The following is an 18,589-nucleotide window of genomic DNA, read 5'->3' as shown; positions in this document are numbered from 1 at the left end:
TGATAAGTGTTTCCTGTAAGGCTGGGCTGCTGGGCAGCCTCCATTTTATAGGCCCCAACATATGAATTACCTTTATGAGCAACCAGCCTTGCCTCCTCCTGTGTGGCCTCAGCCACATCTCCCCTAACATGTCCCAGGAAGCTGAGTATCTACCCAATGACCGTGACGTGGTAACTATGGCATGAGAACATACCAAGAGAGGCACCCTCAGAAGACGCTGGATGCCCCCAAGAGACAGTGGAATTTACATTCAAGGTGGAGGGAGTGGTGTTTAAAAAGGAAATTGATAGGAGGAAGACAAGCAAGAAGATTGTGAGAAAAGACAAGTGGGAACCAGAGAAGCAGAGTGGTCCATGGGACAGTGGGGTGGTGAAAGCCGGGGTAGAGAGTGGTGGTTAAGACCATGTGACTGGGAGCCCAGCAGCACTGGGTTTGAACCTGGACACTGTCATTTAGTTCTATGTCCTTGGGTGAGTCACTTACCTACTCTGAACTTGGTTCCTCATTTGGAAATGGGGACAATAACAAGTACCTCTTCAGAGGCAATGCGATTATATATATAAAACACTTAGCGAAGTGTATGGGACACAGTTAACCCTTATGATTGAAATTCTTAAAAACAGAATACAAGCATCTGCTATCTAGTGTCCCTTATGTCTATAGGAGGGCACCCGTCCTTCAGCATTCCGATAAAAAAAGGGAAGCCCCCTTCCACATGCTAGGCAAAGCCAGAGTCCTCCCCACCCGCCCCTACCTCTGGCCCTGACCCTTCCCTGAGTGACCAGTCCCCTTTTTACCTCTCCTCTCATGCTGCCTCTGGCCAGTCAGCCTGTACATGGACCCCAGTCCCATTCCTGATTCCTCTAAAGCACCACCACCCACACAGTTGCACACAGCAAACTTTTGCTGAAGGGGTGGCACAGTGTGGCCAACAACTGAAAATCATATATTGGTCCCTGCTGCTAATAAAATTTCCTCAGCCATCCCCCACACTGGGAATATCTCACTGGCCCTTTTTCTTAAGATCTCAAACTTGCACTATTTCTAGGGGCCAGTCTTCACTCCCTCAAATTCTTTTTATTTTTTCATGAAGATCTATGCTGCCTACTCTGATTGGTCCTATTTTTCAATATATAAATATTTTTTAAATATCTGCTAAACCAAGGGCCATCTTATTTGAGATATCTGTCCACTAAAATGCACAGATTTTGAAATGATTACCTTCTTTTTTGCATAGTTTGATTATTGTTAGAGACCCATCCTATATGAGTCCCTTTTTTTGAAAATGTATTGAACTATAGTTGATGTACAATATTATATGAGTTATAAGTGTACAATATAGTGATTCACAATTTTTAAAGGTTACATTGTATTTATAGTTAGTATAAAATGTTGGCTATATTCCCTGTGTTGTACACCATATACTTGTAACTTATTTTATACACAATAGTTTGTTCCTCTTGATCCTCTCCCCGTATACTGCCCCTCCCCACCTTTCCTATGAGTCTCTTAAATGGAAGACAGCAAATAGATTGGTGTGTCTTGCTGCTGTGTGCCCTTCCTCCACCTCATAACGGAATGGATCCAGTTAGTGTTTGGAAATTTCCTTTCTATTAGTAAACAAGGTACCTAAGCATAGAGAAGGAAAAAAACAAAACAAAACAAAACCTAGTGTTTACTGCATAGCAAGAAGCAAGAAACAGAGGAGATGAGAGTATCAACATCTGAAAAGCCAGGAGAGAGCAAAGGATCTCCCTCTTCTTCTTCTGAGCCAAGAAAGCCATCAACCTTTCCACTCACAAGGAGAACCAGACATTAGCTACCTTTGTTAACGCATAAACGCGCTTTTCTTGATCCCTTCCATGGCTGCCTCTTGATCGCTATTACTCCCCAATAAAGTCCCAAGCAACCTCCAGGGGAACCCTTTGTCTTAGCCAGAGGGTTTCACTGGCACCTCCCTAAACAGGACATCTCACTTCTCCATCTTGTGCTTGGCTTGTGCTCTTCCTTTGGCCTGGGATACTGAGCCACCCCATTTCTACCTAATAAAACTATTCAAACACTACTTTGTGCCGCCGCTTTCACATGCTGCTTTATTTTGTCCTCATAGAGGTGCCTATATTATGGTCCCCAGTAGATTAAAGTTTCTCAAATATGTGAGTTAATCCTTAGACCTTTTAAAAAATATATTGCAAAATGTATCCCAGTGCTTAGTGAGTGAAAAGTGGCCAATAACTATTTGACTATTGAATTAGTCTTCTATTGCTACATAACATAGTATCACAAATTTGGCAGCTAAAAACATACATTTTATTATCTTAGATTCCATGGGTGAAGAGTCCGAACAAGGCTTAGCTGGATTCTCTGCTCAGGGTCTCAAAACTTGCAATCGAGGTGTCAGCCAGGGCTGCAGTTTCATCAGTCTGGGAGCCCTCTTTCAAGTTCTTGAGGTTGTTGGCAGAGTCCACTTCCTTGCAGCTCTAGAACTCAAAGCAGCTGGCTTTTTAAAACCCACCAAGGGAGAGTCTTTGATGCTTTCAGTTTCTGACCTCCAGATGCTCTTTTAAAAGGTCACCTGACTGGGTCAGGTCTACCTAGGATAATCTCCCTTTTGAGTAACTTGAAGTCAGCTCATTAGGGAACTTAATTACATCTGCAAAATCGCATCACCTTTGCCTTATAATGTACCTAATCCTGGGAGTGACATCATATAACATCATCATATTCACAGAGACACATTCAAAGAGAGGGGATCACACCGGGCACATACACCGTCCCGTGGGAATTCCAGGAACTATCTTAGAATTCTTCCCATCACAAATATTTTTTGATAAACAGTTTTTTTTTTAATTCTCATTACTTTGTTTTTCTTTTTCCTTGGTAGGGGAGAGGGGAATTACATTTATTTATTTACTTACTTACGCATTTTTTAAAATGGAGGTACTGGGGATTGAACCCAGGACCTCATGCATGTTAAGCATGCACTCTACCCTGAGTTATACCCACCCCCTGAGCAACAGTTTTAATAGTGTTTTTAATTTGATTGTGTCACAAGACCCCAAATTACTTCAAGATAATAGGAAATTTTTCAAATTAATTACTATTTTAAACGTAAAAGTCTTTAAGCAGTGTCTATGATAGAAGACACTTCCCCCACTTTTTTTTTTTTTTGGTAGCTTGAAAAGGAAAGCAATAATTATTCTGAAGCATTTTAGTTTGGTTGTAGTTTATGTTGTTTAGAGTTGGTTTCAGTTCATTTTATTCTATCTAGACACAAGAACACAAAATCATCCTATGTAAGTGACAGAGGTGAGTTTGTTTATTAATAGCTGGGAAACAGACTAAATATTCATCTAAAAAGTGCATAGATTGAGAAACAGGTAAAGAACTATAGGAAAGTTTGGTCTGCTCTGGAGAAACTAATGCCTCCAGCAGGGCATGGAAAGCCAACCACAGGGGAGACTTCAGTCTAATGACCTCACGTTACAGTGTTGTTTCCTTTTCAGAATCATACCCAGCTTTTTATTCAAATTTATCCACAGAGGTGGGGTGGTGTAATGCTGCCAGTTTCTAAATACAGCTAGGAGAATCCCTAGGTTACCCTGGTGTGAATGGAGGCAATTTTCCCCTAAAAGATGAGCTTTGGGGAAGCAACAGCTATGACACAACAGTCTTTAAATCAGATTTGAGCCTGGTCTCGGGGTTGCTAAAGGAATAAGAAAAGAAAATTCTGTAGTCAGTTAATGAGGGGAACATGTGAGCAGGAGGATTATGAAAGAGGAACTAGTCAAAACCTAATGCAATAGATTGAGTAGATTAAAAAAAAAAAAGGATGGCAATTTAAAGATGAATTTCTTTTGCAAAAGTTTAAAGTTTACCTGCTTAATTTTTGCACTGAGAAGAGTCATTGGGCTCTGTGAACACATGCACTACATTTATTCATATGCACATTGTCTGTGACTAGCAGCTGAAATATGTTGAATGTGAACTTTTTTCCAATGTGATATGGAAGGGCAGAGCCAAAGAAGTGGGCAGAAATTGATGCGTTGGCAATTTTGCTCTCTTTTGTATCTGGCCCCACCTCTGTGCTCTGCAGAGACTCAGCCTTGGAAGCAAGGGCAGGAATTTTTCACCCAATCCCTACCTTCCTGTTCCAGAATACAGATCCACATGGGTAGAGAAAGAATGAGCAGGTGAGGAAAGTCCTGAAGCTGGACTGACCCCTGGGGAAGGTGGCCTGGGGAAGGTGGCCTGAGGAGCAGGAGACGGGTGAGCCGGATTCTCACCTTGTCCCACACCCTGTGAAGAGCCCTGCTGCTGGCACTGAGCACCCAACTGGCTTCCAATTTGCACGTTAAAAAAAACGTGCTCCAGTGAGACAGTACAACACCTCGAATGAGTCTGGAAAGTAAACGGAACTGGCAGCTCTTCCTCTCATCCCTGTGCGTTGTTCATTTAACACACACTCCTTTCGCAAGAGGATTTCCTGATTTGTTTAAAAATAAAACCACTTTCTTGCTATTTTTATTTAGTTCATTATGATAATCACAAAGCATGACCTTTTTTCAAACACTTTATTTAAACAAAGTGATGTCTTGTCAGGGTAGTCATTACTTATGCTGATGAATGAACTTCTCACTACAAAGGTGGCTCTGCAGGGGCCACGTGTGGATGAAACACCTGGGAGAGACTGCAGGCAGAGGACTGACTGCGACCCAGAGCTGTAAAATGCTAATGGTGGCTGAAGACAGACCCGTGGGTCCTTAGTCTCTTTTACAGGACTTCTGGCCCCTGTAACAGAGCCAGCGATGCCAGCTACAAACTGCTACTTTTATTTTTCCTACCAAATGGTGATCTAATATGAGACTGATTCAGGCTTCAGATAAAAGTGTAGATGTATAGCTTCGAGAATGGAAATGGGTTCCAGTTCTACCCTAGATGGTGTGTGGACATTTCCACGTGGAAATATTACTGTCCCTTAAGTTCAGCATGACCCACGGCAGACTCCTGAGCCTCCCAGTGTTCTCTGAGGCATCTTGGAGCTCTTGGGAGTCATCCTCTCAGTGTCTGCCTTCCCTTGGTCCTTTCTCTTTGTCCTTCTGTTTCCATAGTTGTGGTCACTCCACTCTTTATCCCTTCATGTCTCAACTGCTGACTCCAGGTCCCCATCCAGTGGGGAACCCCAAAGCCTGCACGCTTGTCTTCCTCTGACACTGCTTTGGATCATGTCACTTCCCTGCCCAGAAACCTGCAAAGATCTCATATTTCTCTGGACATCACACCCAGGCCTCTTGACCGGCCTTTCAAGGCCCTCCCCAAACTAAATTAGTCTTACTTCTTCAACCTTCTGCTTACTTGCCCCACTGACCTTCATTATTCCCGGCCACTCCAGGGAGTCCCCTGTACCCAATGTCATTTCACTGCCTTTCTTCTGGCCATCCGCCTTGCCTGCAGTGCTGTGCCTCGACCCTTGCCCCATTAAATCTATCCTTCAAGGCTGGCCCCGTGTCCTTCCCACAGTCTCTGGCACACCCTCACTCATCTCTTCTGCTTTGAACTCTTGAAGCATTACAAATGTCTCTTCCACACATTTTAGCACTTAATTATATGCCTGCCTGCACACTGGTGGTTGTTTTATAGACAAGCCTATAAGCTTCTAGAAGTCAAAATAAGCCTTATGTTCTCTACCCCTCACCGAGTGAGTACATGGTAGATAGTTTATAGAAGATAATAATTGTTTAGTAGTTTTTTTGCCCAGGTTGGGTCAGGAGAAGAATTCTTATTTTCAGATTATGTTGTCAAGTGTGTATGTGTGTGTGTATATATATATATATACTTATATATCACCAAATATATAGCCATATCACCAAATAAATGTTTTCGTATAAATGCTACAGAATCAATTAATGTTAGACTATAAGGATTTTATCTTCTACCCCCCTCCCCCCATAATACTTCTTCGGAAAGAAAGAAGAGAAGAAAGAAAAAGCCCATAGCTAGGATGCATGCATTTTAAGTATTAATTCAAACACCATTCCTTCTAGAAAGCATGGCTTTTTTTTACACAGGCCATCCATAAATGATAGCTATCATCATGTGCCCACTGCATCCAATACACACCTCTAAACAATAATGTTGCTTTGCTCTGTCTTTGCACACATCTGTCTTCCTTCCTTCCCTTTTACCCGAACTGTGAGTTCCTTGATGGCAGAGACTGTGGCTTTTAAGTCCTGAATCTGCACAAACTGACAGAGAGCTGGCAACTAATAAATGCTTGTTGAATGAAGAAATGAAATATAAGAGCCTCCCTGCAATCATTAGTGTGACATTCTATAAATACACTTATGATTGGCAAATGACCATTGAGTCTTTTCATAAATAAACCTTTTAACATTTTTAAGTAATTATTTAAGATATATATATTTACTTTTAGAAGAGTTTAACTCTCCATCTATTCAAAATTTATCTTTTTACACAGATGAGTACAAAGGAAATTACAGCTGAGTTTGCCAAGCTGAGAGAAATTTGTATTATATTTTTTAAATAAATGTGGCTATCTACTTCTTATAACTTTTCTTTAGAATAGCAGTCCTACTTTAAAACAAACAAACAAAAACTCCAAATAATCTGATTTTTAAAATGGGCAGAAGACTTGAATAGACATTTCCCCAAAGAAGACATGCTTTCTTTGTTGGCTAAACATCACTAGTCATTAGGGAAATGCAAATCAAAACTGCATTGAGGTACCACTTCACAATCATTAGGATGACCACTATGAGAAAAGCTAAAAATGACAAGTGTTAAACAAAGATGTGAGAGAAGAAAGATGTGAGGAGAAGTTGTTGGTGGGCATGTAAAATGGCTCAGCTGCTAGGGAAGACAGTATGAAGGCTCCTCAAAAAATTAAAACTGAATTACCATAGGATCCACTTCTGGATGTATATCCCCCAAAATTGAATGCAGGATCTTGGAGAGATACTTGCACACCCATGCTCACTGCAGCATGATTCAGAAAGCCAAGCAGTGGAAGCAACCCAGATATCCGCTAACAGATGAATGAATAAAGGAAATGTGATAGATATATACAATGGAATATTATTCTACCTTTAAAAAGGGAGGAAATCCTGTCTTACGCTACAACATGGACAGATCTTGAGGATGTTATGCCATATGAAATAAGCTAGTCACAAAAAGACCAATACTTTTATGTTCCCACTTTCTGAGGTATCTGATGTAGTCCAACGCATAGAGACAGGATGGAAAATAGTGGATTCCAGAGGCTGGGGGGAGGGCAAAATGGAGAGTTGTTGTTCAGTAGGTATAAAGTTTCAGTTCTGCAAGATGAAAAAGTGCTAGAGATCTGTGGCACAGCAATGTGGAAGTAGCTCACACTTAAAAACAGTTACACTTGAGCTGTAAACTGTACACTTAAACTGCACACTTAAAAATGGTTAAGATGGCAAAGTTTGCTGTGTGCTTTTCACCATAACTTACTATAAAATTTAAAATATAAAAAAAGAAGAATAGTACGCCACTCACACATTCGTCATCATCAGTACAAACTTGTGTGTTGAAATGAGCCGGTAGACAGTTAATGTTTCTAATACTGATGTTCATGACAAAGAAAATAAGAGAGCACTGTTTTCAAAGATTGATGCCGCCTAATAATAAAGACTTAAGTCATTAATTTGTCTAATAGTATTATGACTATTTCATTGAAGAATAAACTTCTTACTAAATACTGAAAACTTCTGCTAAGACATATACAAACTAGAAATTTTTAGAGCAAATGTTATGGTAACTTATAATGATTGAATTATATTTATTGATGAATATATAGGTCAATTGTTTGGGTTTTAATGACGTGGACATAATTTTTACCTTTTCTGTTATTATGCTGCATACTTAAACTTTTTGTAATGTGACATAGTATGTGGCTTATGGGATATAATTTGTATCTTTTTTAAAAGTGTAAGTAAATCAAGCTAGAATTAAACCAAGACATAACAAAAACTCAGCATGAAAGAAAGTGGACCTGGTTCACCAGAGAAAAAGAATCAAAGCTAAGAGATCCTTCTTGCTCCACTTCCTGTCTCCTATAATCAGGTTTTCCAATTTAATGCATGCCAGGCAACTTTCCCCAAACTGCCTACTACTTCCTCTGTTGTCTTTTCAGCAATTTTAGTTCGGTGTCACACCCAAAAAAGGGCGCACCTCCTTAACCCTTTCAACTCTTGACTCAAACACACCCTTATTAAATGTGCTTTTCACGTAAACAGTCAGTATCTGTCATTCGGCTCTGGCTCTGGAGAGAGCAACAGTGCCAGGAGGATAGCTGGGGAGAGTTAAACAGTCACCTGGAAGCAGGCGGATAGACAAGGCTAGCTCCGAGAAGGAGGACTGGCCTGGTAATGCCCGCACAGGGGCATTTCACTTCTCATAGTCCCTTGGGGTGTCTTTAGAAAGGAAACAAGAAGCCACATCATGGTAAGAAACTAACTGAAGTTTTGTTATCTCTTCATTGACTGTCTTTGTTTTGAACCTGGATAGTATCATTAACATCAGTTAACTTCACAATGCCTTTATTGTGTAGAGCTGGAAAATTCTCTCGTCTTAAAATTCATAAGCAATTGTGAGTAGAAGGAAGATGGTGGGAGGCTGAGGAGTACTGTAAGGGCTGGTAGCCTCCGAGACTTGGGATGGAAGGAGAAATGAAAAATGCTAGTATGTGATCTGCCATGTCTGGCCTCTTCCAGGTTCTTTTAATTACTGCAGGTAGTCCTTGACAAGCTGCCCTTGTTAAATACATTTGAGTTAGTTCCATCAGCCATTCTAACAATGTCTTCCATTGACCTGTTGTTGAGTGTGCTATAAAGAACTTAGTTAATCCTTTTCTCCCTCTGAGTTAAAAAAATCTTTTTCTCCGCCCCCTTTTCCAAATTTCAAAGGCAAACTGATGTCCAGCCCCTTGGAAGAAAGTAGTTGGGAAACACTGTGTTGAGTGTGAGGATTAATTTTTATTTTTCTTCTTACACCTGCTTCTGAAATGTAGGTTATCTTTCAAATACGTTCTCCACTGGGCGTTGGCGGTTGCTGTTCACACCAGCCTGTCCCCATAACAAGTTATTATGTATTGCACATACTTTCCCCAAAGGGGATTTTATTAGGACATAGAAATTTATAGGAGTGACTTGATTTCTTAGACCCTATCATTCTAGAAGTGCTATGGCTGAAAGTAAGTTAAGAGAAAAAAGCAATCTTGTAAACTTTTAAGGAAAAACAGTTTCTGTCAGGGTCTATTGAACTTTGCTTCACTGGTTTGCTCACAGAGGTGTAAATATAAAGCCCCAAAGAAGTATTCAGCATTGTTGCCACTGTTTTCTCTGATAGTACTTAGCACTTTCCCCCATCTTTTGATATTTTAGATACAACGGCTTAATAACTACACGGACAAATAATCTTTACATAAGATATGCACTCCTAATGTTCCCCTAGAAATTTTAATAGGATTGATATCTTGTGTTTTACAAGAAATGCCTTTTTACAGTAGATTTGCCAAATTAAAAAAAAATTAAATACCTAGGTTTAAGAGCATTGTGACTATAGACCTTCAAAAAGCATTTTAAGTTTAATAAGTGAAATTTCTGATATTTTGGTCAACCATCTTACTGAGTCTAATTGTAAATGTCTAAAAATGCACTAAACAGATTAATTTGACTGTAGCCCACGCTTTGGTAAGGAAGCTTGGGGTGGGGTGGGAACTGTGGGAGGAGGTACCGTGGCCAGGCTGGTAGTTGGGAAGGTTGTTTCTCCTTTGAATTTCTCTGTGACGTGAGATAAAGGTACCTGGAAGGCACTGGGGGTGCTAAGAGCGCAGCGGCCAGTGAGACGACATTTTCACTTAAATTCAAATTGAAACGGGCAGGAACATGCTGTGTGAGTCTCCAGGCGGAATCGGGACTCCGGCAGCACTCAGCCTGGGTGCACGGGCTTGTCCGCCTCAAGCCTGGACAGGAGCAGTGTTTGCAAAACGCAATCCAAACGTGCAAGCTGAGGCAGAGAGGCTCCTGCCGCCTGCCAGGAACAGAGTGGGGAGAGGTGAGGAAATGCTCTACTTTTCAAAACTGAAGGAGCAGCAACTTTCTCACAGTCTTCCCACTCCCCACGGCAGAGTCTTTGGAGGCAGTGGAGAGTCAGACCAAATGCCCTGGGAGGGCAAACCAAGTGGATCTTCTTGAGGATTGAGAGGAAGGGGGAGACAGGGCCAGAGACCCAGAGAGTAGAAAAGACATCCATGCTGGATGAAAACCCATAATTCCATAGGCCCCCGCGAGTTAAAGTGAGAATTTCCCCCCAGTTTGGTGGTTTCCATGATGTTCTCTGGGCTGCCCCAGAGCTGCCCCTCCCAGCCCTTGGTCTCCACGGTCCAGTTCCCGTCCTTCCACGGCTCCTCCTCACCACCTTCCTTAGCAGCGCACTTTGCTTCTTAGCCTCATCTCTGTTCATATTTAAGTCTGTGGTTTGTGTGTGTGTGTGAGTGTGTGTGCGAGATAGTCCAATGGAGCCAAAAAGAACAGAGCCGAAAACAAAAGGAGAGAAATAGCACAAATCTTACAGTGCATCACCTTGGGCAAATCACTTTTCACACGGCAATTTTCTCAAACATAAAATGAGGATGATAGTTACCAACTCACAGGACTGTTACGAGGTTCCTGGCACATGGTAGGTTCTTAAGAAATGTAAGCTGAAATAAACCACAAAAGAGGAAAAATAAAAGGCCAATAAGGATATAAAACAGATCCAATGCCACTGGAAAACAAAGAAATGCATGTTTACCTAGTCATTGTAAAATACAGCATGCATCAGGAAAGTGTATAAAATATAAATGTGAGGTATAATGAGTAATTATAAAGCAAGCTCCCGTATAACTAGGCACAGGTGGAGAAATAGCATTTTGCTGCCACCTCTTAAGTCTCCTGTGGGTCTCTTTCTGACCACACCCCGTCCCTTCCCTCACCACTAAGGTCCAATAATAGGGTGAAGTGAGTGGGGCATTTGCCTCGGAAGCAAAGTGTAAGGGGGTGCCAAAAAACTCAGTCATCAAGATAAATAATATTTCAATGCAGTCTTTTATTGCAATATTTTAAAAAACAAAAGTTAATGCAGAAGAATCTGTGATGAACAAAGTATCAAATTTTTAAATAAAGACAGGATTTTCACCACAAGATGTAACCACTAGCTTAACTGTTATAATCATCACATCTCTGCTTTTCTTCATAATTTTACCACCTGTGAATATATCCCAAGACAGTACAAATTGATTTTCCTGTTCTTGAATTTCATATAAATAGAATTAGATCCTGTGCTGTCATTTGTGTCTTGGATTCTTTCAGTCAACTTCATGTTGATAAAATTCATCCATGGATTGTGCTGCTGAAGTTCACTCATTTCTATTGCTATAGTGGATTCAGTTTCATGGATGAACCTTAATGAACTTATTCATCTTTCTGTGGATAGGATCTGGGTCTGCTTCCTGTTGGGGGCTAATACAAGCAATGCTGCTGACAACGTTCTTGTGCACACGTCCTGGAACAATGTGCGTGAACCTCTCAAGGGCAGCCGTGCTCAAAGTGAGAACTGGGGACACTTGGGGGTTCCTGAGATCTTCCAGGGAAGTCCGTAATGTCAAAACTATTTTTGTAATAATGCTATGATGTTTATTTGCCTTTCACTGTCATCCTGTCATGAATGTGCAGTGGAGATCCAGGGGCAACGTGATATGCAATGATGTCTTGCTCTGCTTACTAATAGAATGGGTATCCTGAGTACTGCTAAACTTAAAATGGCTCAGTTTTCATTTTTAACCTGATAAGTGTTTATAGATATAAGCCATGTAGACAAAGGCTCTTGAGGTCCTTAATTTTTAAGAGTGTCAAGGAGTTCTGAAACCAAAATTTTGAGAACTGCTGCTCTAGGGAATATACTGATATGCTCAAGGGATGTGCTTCAGATCTACAGGATAACGTCGAATGTTTTCCACAGTAGTGGTACCAGTTTACTCCCATCGCCAGTGTATGAGCTTCCCTGTTGCTTCATAGCCTTTCTCATGTTTGGAATTGTCACTCTTTTTAATTGTTTTCCAATCTGATGGGTTTGTAAAGATATCTCATTGTGGTTTTCCTTTTCATTCCCTTAATTACTAATTAGGAATATATCCTGTGGGAATAATTAAGAATATGTGTAGAGATAAGGTACAAATACGTTTTCTGCAGCCTGCAATGCATTGAAAATGACTTCAGTGTACGCATGGTGGTACATTGACATGATGAAATTCAATGCAACCATTAAAAATATTATTACAGAAGTATATTTATTGGCCATGAATTCAGTGAAAGAACAATATACCAAACAGCAGGTACAAAATGCTATTAGATAGTGCCCTGACTAAAACCCAGAAAGAAAAAATAGTAACCAGAAATTGACACAACACTGTATACTGTATACTGACTATACTTCAATAAAAAAGAATGCAAAAACATGTGACACATAGGGGAAAAATAGTAATAGTGGTGTTTGAGGATGGAAAAAGGATATAATAAAGGATAATTTATATTTATATTTTCTTCACGATACTTGTTTACATATTCTGAATTTCAAATATGAATATGTACATCTTTTATTTTTTTAAGGTTTTCTTTTCCATTCCCTGTCTCTTTCCCATAGACTGTGCTCGGTATTTCACAAAAGTTTGTTCCTCAAAATAATCCAGAGAATGAGTATTTCCGACACTGGATTTGGGAGTAATCATTTGATTTGAGAAGGAGGCTAAGGCTAGAGACAAGCCTTTGTTCCTGCCTGAGAATGTTCATTGAGGACCTCAGTAAGAATTCATTTCCCCTCAACTACTAACTGTTCCATCACACACTGTTGTCTGGGTCTTGTTTGTTGATGGATGGGAGACTGAGTGATTTCTGGAAAATATGGCTGATGTGTTCAGTTGATAAATATTTGTTGAGTGACTATTGGTACCACGTGTTGAGGAAGGGTTGGGGACATAGTGGTGTACAAAACTACATTCTTGTTCTCGTGACCCTTACATTCTGTAAGAAAAGATGGAGAATGAAGTATACAAATACATATTAAGTCCATTCAGTTCAGGTAATAGTAAGTGATTGTAAGTGCTATGAAGAAAAATAAAGGAGTTAGGTTATAGGAGGAGGGTATAGCTCAAATGGTTGAGTGCATGCATGCCTAGCATGCATAAGGTCCTGGGTTCAATCCCTAGTACCTCCATTAAAAGAAAAAAACTAATAATAAATAAATAAAAAGACCCAAAGACCTCCCCTTGCAAATATATATATATTTTAAAGGAATAAGGTTATAGAAAGTGAGGCACTTATTTTGCACAGAGTGATCCAAAAGGGTTCACTCTACCTGGGTGCATATCCTCCGTACATTATGAATGGGAAAAGATAACGTTTACAAAAAAGGGTAGACTTCGCTTGCCCTCTTTATTTTCTCGACACACTGAAGATGAGTGCTCAAAAGCAATGATATCCCAAGCTCTGCGTGTCTGTCATACTCTGTTTTCATCTCCATCTCACCAACTGAGAATCATACATTAATCTTGTTAGTTATTTACTTAGCTTCTATAATTTAAACTTGGCTTATGAAACATCAGCAAAACATCAGACTACTCATTATGCCAGCCATTCCTGTCTTAGGGTGCTTTGTGCTTTTCAAAGTAGGTTCACATATACTATCTGATGTGAATTTCTCAATACTCTCTGTGACAAAAGAGGAATTTTTGAGAGGATGAATGATTTGATCCCTATTTAGTAGTATTCCTGAGTTCTCTTCATGAAATCACTTGTTTTGCTTCTGAATTCAAAGTGAATTGCCAGGGAGTCAATAATTTTCACTAGAAATTGCAGAAAACTGAGACATTTCTGAGAAGTGTATATTAATTGGAAAGCTAGAAATGGCTCCATTTTCTAGAAATAAGTCCACTACTTTCCACCAGGCTTTTAAATGTGATTAAACTAACCTCAAGTCATGAGGTCTCAAAGTCACTAGAAGTCTCAGGGGCAGCCTGGAGTTGGCAGGCTGTGTTGGAGGAGCGTCTTCATTCTTTTTCCAGTGGCCACCCTGGCACCTCTGCCTGGTCCTGGTCACCTTGGTGGGCTGACTGCCAGCTGTGCCTGGTGGAGGCAGGCATCCTACGTCAGTCTCTCCTGGGCTGCTTCACCCTCGTCTCCCCAGCATACTCCCTGTCCCCCTCATAACATCATGTTTTGCACAGAGGACCTGACCTGACATTAGTCCTGGGGACTTGAGTGCTTGGATTCTGTGACTCACTGATGGTTTTCTAGTGTTTTAAAGCACTTATTCTTGATCTTTGACCTGAGTTATTGTGCAAGTCATTCTCTTTTAAAATGCATAAAGAACATCCTTTTTTGGTTCCGAGTCAATCAAAAAGGAATTGATTTGACTACTCCCCAATGAGCATATTCCCATTTTCCAGTTTGGCTGTTTCTTTCCTCCACTTAGGAACTAGCTAGTCGGTGATTTGATTATATACTAACCAAGACATGCATTCAGTCCAGGAAGTAGTAAGAAACATTTGCTATCCATTCCAAATTCCCAGATCTCCTGTTAAACATTATACATGAGAAAAAAAATTCACCAGATTAGGGTTATATATCCCCACTGTTAAAGCAAATTAATTCAGCATGATAATGATCTTTGTAGGAAAAAAATGTTCAGAACTGTTCAGTTTCCACAGGGAGAAACATCGTGAGTTATCTGTTACCCCTGATTAGGCACATGGTAAATATCAGTCAGGACCCCAGTGCAGGAAAAGGCACCTTCAGCTCGGATCATTGAGTAAAGTAATGAGGGGCTGTGTACAAAGTGTGGGCAAGGTTTTAAGGAAACCACAAGACATGAAAGAAGCTTAAGCTTCACAGTTTCTTCCCTTATCAGGCCTCTTCCAAGGATCTGCTCCTAAATCTGCAATCCAGTATTTTGTCTTTTTCTCAAAGAAAGCTCTCAAAATTATATATGCTTCATGTCCACTAGACCTGGTTCCACCCCAAGCAAAGGGTAGTGAAGCCCTGCCCACCAGCACCAGAGACCCTTTCCATCCTGGGCCTGAAGGGGTGAGAACGGGAAGCAATGACTGGAACCTGGAGACCAAAGTGTAGCTGCAGGGTTGCTGCCTGACAGATGCCACAGTCAGGCTGGGCCACACCCAACCCAGAGCCAAAAGAGAAGAGGGAGAGGCAGGAAGAAATTACCTTGTCCTCCCTCCAGTCCCTCCCTTTGATTTCCTGTCAGTGCCTTCAACTGGCTGAACCTACCAAAGCTAAAAGGTTAGGGAGTCCATTTCTATATTCCTCATGGTCAGGGCCTAGGGTGCAGAGAAGGGTGAGGAAGGTGAGCACACAGAAGTGCCCACTGTTCACCCAGTGACCTGATTCTACAGACAACACCTGCCGTAAGTGAGAGCGCCAGCCTGTCTGTTATTACATCTCAAGGCCCAGGAGTCAGCATGTAACATATGACATGGGGTCAGTGCATTCATAAAAGTGGTATATAAGTCATAGTCTAGTAAACGAAATCTTATTTTCCTAGTGATATATTATAATTTCAAATGGAAGTTACTGAGCTAACTTTATTTATTTATTTATTTACTACTGAAATATAGCCAGTTTACCATGTTGTGTCAATTTCTGGTGTACAACATAATGTTTCAGTCATCCATATACATACATATATTCCTTTTCATATTCTTTTTCATTATAGGTTACTACGAGATATTGAATATAATTTCCTGTGCTGTACAGTATAAACTTGTTGTTTATCTGTTTTATACATAGTAGTTAGTATCTGCAAATCACAAATCCCCAATTTATCCCTTCCCACTCCCTTTCCTCCCTGGTGACCATAAGTTTGTTTTCCATGTCTGTAAATCTGTTTCTGTTTTGTAAATAAGTTCATTTGGGTCATGTTTTTGGATTCCACATATAAGTAATATCATATGGTACTTTGCTTTCTCTTTCTGACTTACTTCACTTAGAATGACAATCACCAGGTCCATCCATGTTGCTGCAAATGGCATTATTTATTCTTTTTCATGGTTGAGTAGTATTCCATGGTGTGTGTGTGTGTGTGTGTGTGTGTGTGTGTGTGTGTGTGTGTGTGTACACACACATACCACAACTTCTTTATCCAGTTATCTGTTGATGGACATTTAGGTTGCTTCCATGTCTTGGCTATTGTAAACAGTGCTGCTTGAGCTAACTTCTAGAATGCCTATCTTAGGAAAATTATTTAGACACTTTGGGCATTTGCTTTTTTAAGGTAAGGAGAAAATCTGGCACAAAGCAGACTCAATAATTATCAGTGAAATGAATGAGTAAAAGATCTACAATTTAAACATTATCTTCCTTCCTGATTAATCAAGTGTCAGTGGCTTTAAACAATTAGGTGTCACTGTTTCTGTCAAATAGTAAATGACCTAAAGACAGTTCTTAGCTGGAACTGGGAGTCTACTTTTTAAAAGAAACTCTTTACTTCTTCATTAAATCCTCTGAAAGAGTGGGAAATACTTTTGGAATAATGAACATATAACTATTTCCTAAATTACAGCTTTCATATTCAATAATGTCTGTTTTTCAGGATACTATTAAACCTGAAAGTTTAAAAAAAAAACAATCTGTCACTATTCTTTTACACATACTATACCTATAATTTTTTATAACAGGGTATGATTACCATTCGGCTTAAAGTGACAGCATTGGGAAAAAACAAACATGTTGAGGTTGTAGAGAAGTATGTGTCACACGAAGTTGAAAGGACAGAGAAAAGATTAAAAAAAACAACAAAACCAAAACCAAAGAACACAATGGCAAGCAGCAGAGATGGAACGGACACTGTGATGCTGACAAGTATTAGGAACAGCACAGGGGCAAGCATTCCACCCTGAGAGTGGGGAGCAGTGAGAGTGGGGAAAGTCTCTGAAAGTCTGTTGCCAACACACTCTTGGCTTCACCATATGAAATTGTACCATAGATCAAAAATGGTTGAATGTAGTCATTTCCTATGCCTTTTGGTAAGAGGCCTGCTTATTACAAAACAGTGTTATGGTTGTGGGTCACTTAGTGCAAGCCTTAGTCTTTACTCTTGTAACAGCCACTGAAGAAATCACTATTATAGCACAAATGTGATGACAGCGGCCCACAGTTCTATCTCCAGAGTCATGAAGAAGTAGCTAACTTACAGTTATAATCTGAGGGAGGGACTTTATCACATATGAAAAAAAATCTTTAGGTTAAAGTTGAAAGTTTGTGTTTAATAGATCAAGGTGTATTTATGTGAACATTTCTTTTGCATTGTGTGTGTTTTGTATGTATGCAGAGTGGACCATATATATTGGCACAGGCAATCCCAAAAAGATTGAGTGATGGTGAGGAGACCCTGTTCAAAAATCTAAGTCTACACTATTAGGGGAACTATACCTAGGTCCTCCTTTAAATTTAATTTCACTTGTCTGGGGGTTCAGAGACTGAGATGATACTCTGCTATAAACTTATTATGGGGTATGAGATTTTAGTGTTAATTCTAAAAATCCTCAGCATGAATATTCTGGAAGTTATAAGAAAAGAGTGATATCTTTTCATGGAAGTCTTGGCTTTTATTTAATGGCAGCTTGTGTGTTTCTGGTAATAGATACTGTAACGTGAAGGTTGAAAAGCAGAGAACAGCAGGACAGCCGGTGCTGCCTGGGCTACTACACACTGCTGGAATGTGGTCTTGTTATGGATACTTACACCTGCCCCTAATGAACCACGTTTACTGTCTGCCAACAAGAACACTAAAACAGATCCCACACACAACCCATGGACCATTTCTAACACTGTCCTGTTGTGGACCGTGCTCATTCCTGTAGGGCATGGGTAATGGGAGGATTCCAAAGTGCAGGTCCTGCACAGTGAGGTGGGCACAAAGTACAGGGCAAAAAGGAGGTCCAGGATTGCATGGCTCTGCTGAGCCTGAGAACACCCAGCCTGAGACAACCTAGGACCCTGACCGTGCCGGGGGGTGGTGGTGGTGGGGAGTCTGGGGAGTAGCCTGGGGTAGGAGTGGGGCAGGAATAAGACTGATGGGCCCTCACAGCCTCTCTGCAAAACACTCCCCTTCCTAACAGATTATCATCAAGGTTAAGCGGAAAGGCGCTGGGCCCCTGGCCTCCCATTCTAGGTTTCTGACTCCAGGTGCAAAGGCGCCTCCTTAAGGAGGCGCCTACCCTCTGGACAGCTCCCAGGCCATCTAGTTTTCTTTCTATCTGCTATGCTCATTCTTCCTCCATGAACACTGGAACCAAATAATCTCTGGCTGAAAAGAAATGTGTGTCTTGTTCTAAGAAGGGGTGTTCTTCAAAGATGTGACTGCTCTTTACTCAGGAGGAATGGTGCACTCTGAACTCTGCTCAGAGGTTCAGATGCTGGAGATGCACAAGGCCCCTCAGGGGAAGACGGAAGACGGCATTCCCCTGTAGATGAGAAAGTAGCCTTTGAAATGACTC

At 40.7% G+C, this 18,589-nt stretch overlaps 1 protein-coding gene across 4 annotated transcripts in view; it reads left to right on the top strand.

Annotated features, from left to right (window-relative positions):
* Positions 1 to 18,589, top strand: part of CRYBG1 (crystallin beta-gamma domain containing 1) — a 180,542-nt gene that overhangs the window by 111,440 nt on the left and 50,513 nt on the right. Inside the window, exon 1 of one of the 4 annotated variants that reach the window (XM_074368563.1) lies at positions 8,308 to 8,487. The exons of the other annotated variants lie outside the window; for them this stretch is intronic. Coding sequence (XP_074224664.1) covers positions 8,485 to 8,487 — 3 coding nt within the window. The 5' untranslated portion in view covers positions 8,308 to 8,484. Of the gene's footprint in view, positions 1 to 8,307; positions 8,488 to 18,589 lie in introns of those variants that run through there. 4 annotated transcript variants of the gene reach the window in all.

The sequence above is a fragment of the Camelus bactrianus genome, chromosome 8 (genome assembly GCF_048773025.1).
Source record: "Camelus bactrianus isolate YW-2024 breed Bactrian camel chromosome 8, ASM4877302v1, whole genome shotgun sequence".
In the NCBI taxonomy this organism is placed as follows: Eukaryota; Metazoa; Chordata; class Mammalia; order Artiodactyla; family Camelidae; genus Camelus; species Camelus bactrianus.
This window is presented reverse-complemented; position numbering and strand designations above follow the sequence as displayed.